At 45.9% G+C, this 4,003-nt stretch overlaps 1 protein-coding gene across 2 annotated transcripts; it reads left to right on the top strand.

Moving 5' to 3' along the window:
* Window positions 1-433: 433 nt before the first annotated feature.
* On the top strand, window positions 434-2,990 carry LOC125549301 (probable glutathione S-transferase). 2 transcript variants are annotated; one of them, XM_048712745.1, is made up of 2 exons: window positions 434-753; window positions 2,187-2,990. In XM_048712745.1, exons 1-2 carry the CDS (start codon window positions 443-445, stop codon window positions 2,239-2,241), a joined length of 366 nt encoding a protein of 121 aa, XP_048568702.1. In that variant the 5' UTR covers window positions 434-442; the 3' UTR covers window positions 2,242-2,990. The 2 variants fall into 2 exon arrangements, with proteins under 2 accessions (XP_048568702.1, XP_048568703.1); XM_048712746.1 differs by lacking the exon at window positions 2,187-2,990 and adding an exon at window positions 869-2,171.
* The last annotated feature ends 1,013 nt before the right edge of the window (window positions 2,991-4,003 follow it).

The raw sequence follows: 4,003 nt of genomic DNA, 5'->3' as shown, positions 1-4,003 counted from the left end.
AACTGGGATGTCCATTCGGAGCATCGAGGAGCCCATGCTCTAAGATGCGGTGCACTAGCGTTTTGATGGGCCGTGGCCTTGTCGTCTGCAGCCGAGAAAGCTCGTGCTTCCAGGTGCGGAGGGAGACGAGGCGAATTCGAAATTTGGCCGTCCCGTTCTGCCGTTGCTGGTCATCATCAACATCGTCTCATGTTCGGAGATGCTCTTGACCAAAATGCTTTCGCACGGAAAGAGACTACGAAAAAGAAAAGTCTCGTGCCACCGCGGCGACATGTGCTAGAAACTACTGTAGAAACGAAGCAACCAGCAGTCTTCTTATGTCTCAAAAGACAAAGGCAAAATGACTTCCACTTTGACGACTCTGAGGAATTCCTAGCACCTTATATTATATATATACGTACCAACACCATACGCATCTCCAGATCACATAGAAGGAAGGAAGATGACTGAACCGGTGAAGCTCATCGGCGCCTTCGGCAGCCCGTTCGTCCACCGTGCGGAGGTGGCCCTGCGCCTCAAGGGAGTCGCTTACCAGCTCATCACAGAAGACCTCTCTAACAAGAGCGAGCTGCTGCTCAGCCACAACCCCGTCCACCACAGGGTGCCGGTGCTCCTCCACGGCGACAAGGCCATCTGCGAGTCGCTGGTCATCCTCGAGTACATCTACCAGGCCTTTGACGGCCCGCCGCTCCTGCCAACCGACCCCGGCGAGAGGCCAAGGCCCGCTTCTGGGCCAAGTTCTTTGCCGAAAAGGTTACCATGCATGACGGAATATTATTTTTTAGAACTCAAATTCATCTTTGCAAAATGTAGGACAAATTCCTAATATAATCTCATTATGCCATTTGTGTGTGAATTGTTTGATCAGTGCCATAGTTTTAAATAGCCGACTACTATAGCTCCGCTATAGCCCTTTCAGCAGGGTGCCGCTAAATGGCCACCTTCAGAAATAGCCAGCTATAGCTCCGCTCCGCTATAGCTAATTTGAAGGCCCGTCGCTATTTTCCATAGCCTGCTATTTAGAACATTTAGTGCCTGATGTCGGTGTGGCTGGCGCTGTGGACGGCGGGCAAGACACGGAAGGTTCTCATGGAGGATGCTAAGGAACACTTGGCGATAGTGGAGACGCAGCTCAAGCAGAAGAGATTCTTCGGAGGCGCTGCCATCGGCCTCGTCGACATTGCCGGCGCCAGCGTGCTGTCCCACTGGGCAGGCGTGCTGCAAGAGGTCGCAGGGATAACCGTCATGAGGGATGACGAGGATGGAGGACTACAACGCCGACGAAGTTGTCACTAAGTGCCTGCTAGATAGGGACCAGGTTGTGACCCACTTCATCGTTATCAGAGGGAAGTGCGTCGCCGCGGCCTAGTCCATGCTACCCAATTATCTAGCGAGCAAATAGACTAAGCTAGAGGTTCGTGTCGTTTGAATTAAGATGAAGATCTGTCGTAAAATAAGACATAGGGGCAGTTGGTGGAATGTTATTGTTCGATGCCACTGTGCTCGGTTTGCCTATGCAGGAAGCGGCCTCTAGGGGATCTGTAGCCAGTTTGGTTCACGCGCACACCTCTGTGCAATGAAAATTTTGGTGCCTATTGTAAGCCTGAGACGGTTGTGATTTTCGAGTTGGCTGATGCCTCGTAGTCTGACTATCAGACCCAAGTCGGCTCTGTAGCAAACCAGGAGGACACTAATCCTATACGGCTCGTCGGTTGGTTCTCGCGTGATCTCTGGGCGAATATTGCTGAATTGACCAGTTGATCTCTCTTCTCTTGAGGAACCAGAGCCGAGAAAACTCAGAGATCCATGGTTCTACAAAATTCAGAGTGACTGAACTATATATAGTCCGGTTGCTAACGTCAACATGTGTAGCTAGTTCTAATGCATCTGGCAGATGGGTTGGTTGCCGTCGCTATTTGATGTTTGGTTGACATGTATGTCTATCCAAATGAATACAGTCATTCACTACCATGCCTTTGGGTAGCTAGCTTCGTGCCAACTTTGATCAATTTCCATATTGAATAGACAATATGTACAAGTTTTGACCATTACCGTAACTACTGTCCATTTATCTCTCAAATAGATAGATTGTTGAATGCCACCAAGTTTTCGAAACCATTTATACACATGCCGTATGGAAGTACTATATATTTGGTGATACTCACTCGTCTCTTTCCTTTTTGTAGCGTATACATAGTTATGTTGTTCAAAAAGTGTACCTATGCACAAGATATAGCATAACCTATATCCATGGTATAAAAGTTTAGAAGCTCAACCGTGCGACGTGCATTGTGGGCTGCACAAAATGTACTCTCTGTACCTGTATGAATAGATGGTGGTGGAACAGTACAAGTGCCCAAGCAAGTTAATGAAGTTACCGACAAACTAATTAGTGAAACTTCCGAGCATATCCGTTCTAATCTCTTTTACTATCTGCGTAACAGATGAAAACAAGAATTTGAAGTTACTATATTTCATTGAATTCCCACAAATATGCTCGTGTCGTGATTGAGAATCAGCTGAATTTGCTTACCCTTGTATTCTAATGTACTTCTTGAAATCTCTACATTTTTATAGTCTTAGTTTGAAGTTATTTTGTACTCCCTCCTCCGACCGGAATTACTTGTCGGAGAAATGGATATATCTAGACGGATTTTAGTTGTAGATACATCCATTTTTATCCATTTCGGCGATAAATAATTCCGAACGGAGGGAGTATGAGAGAACCAATCGTAGTAGACTGTTCCCAGGATATGGACGCGTAGGTCATTGTATGTTCTGGTAAGGCAAAACAGCTAAGCTAGTAAACATGTCCGTGTCATGCGTACAAGTGCGTTCATTAATCCATCAACATAGGGTCCGTCTTCATTCCGTGTTTAGTTAGCTCCAGGTTAGTTCAAGCTGGACCTACACATGGTTTTCACTAGCACTAGTAGTTCATCTCATCCAAGCTTGTTCTAGAGTACGTCTTCGCATAGAAGCCCAAAATTTTGTCATCATAATTATAAATATATCATACCACGGTAGAACTCAAGTCTTGTCTTGGACATCGACATTGGTCACCAACATACATTTCATGGTTACTTTTTATATGTACAATAAATTTCATCTTACAAATATGCCTTTTAATATTTCAACAGTTAAAGTGGTAAAATTTAGCAAATAATATATATTATTTAATATTTGAAAGTTGAAACTCGGGCTTTATTCATCATTGTGACTGCCGCTCTGGACATAAAGCGATGCGCAAAAGGTCCTCATCCAGTATGCGAAAGTGAACTCGACACTAGTGCAGACACATCTCATAAAGAAGTACCTCAGAGGCGCCACGTACGTTTACCCTCGCTGGTGTCAGCCTACTATCTCGCATGACGAGCATGATGCAAGAGGTCGCTGGGGCGAGCGTGATTTCAGACTATGAGTATCCTTTTACCACCAGTGGACCGAGGAATACAACGTTGATGAAGCTGTCAAGGAGTGTCTGCTGAACAGGGTCCATCTCATCCCCTACTTCACCATCATCAGGGCAAAGTGCTTCTCTGCGGCCTAGTCCATGTCACTCAGTTATCTAGGCAACAAATAATCCAAGCTAGCAGTTTGTGTGATGTTTGTGGCATGAAATCAACACGAAGATCGCTTACAAATAAGAGACCTAGGCAGTTGGTGGCCAGTCATTGTTCCATTTGAGTGCGCTTGATTGCTCTTAGTTATTGCTTAATTACCTTCCACCTTATATCCGCCTCATATATGGATTGGTGCTAGTGAGTCCGAACGTATAGGGTAGATTTGAGGAGTCAACTAGGTCATGATTTATGATGGGTCGCTAACTGGGCCGTCCATTCGGATAGATAGAGAGCGTTGAGGAGCCCATGCTTAAGGATGCAGCGCACTAGAGTTTTGATGGGCCGAGGCCTCGTCGTCTCCCTCCGCGCATATATAAGGCGACGAGGTAGAGGAATCAATCAAGGGAGTCAAATTCGAAATTTGGCCGTCCCATTCTGCC

This window comes from Triticum urartu, chromosome 3 (genome assembly GCF_003073215.2).
Source record: "Triticum urartu cultivar G1812 chromosome 3, Tu2.1, whole genome shotgun sequence".
In the NCBI taxonomy this organism is placed as follows: domain Eukaryota; kingdom Viridiplantae; phylum Streptophyta; class Magnoliopsida; order Poales; family Poaceae; genus Triticum; species Triticum urartu.
The sequence above is the reverse complement of the archived record's forward strand: the minus strand, read 5'-3'. Positions and strand labels throughout refer to the sequence as shown.

Coding starts and splice junctions, on each gene's coding strand:
- LOC125549301 (XM_048712745.1), top strand. CDS start 443: ATGACTGAACCGGTGAAGCTCATCGGCGCCTTCGGCAGCCCGTTCGTC. Junction 754..2,186: donor CCAAGTTCTTTGCCGAAAAG/GTTACCATGCAT, acceptor TCCTTTTTGTAG/CGTATACATAGTTATGTTGT.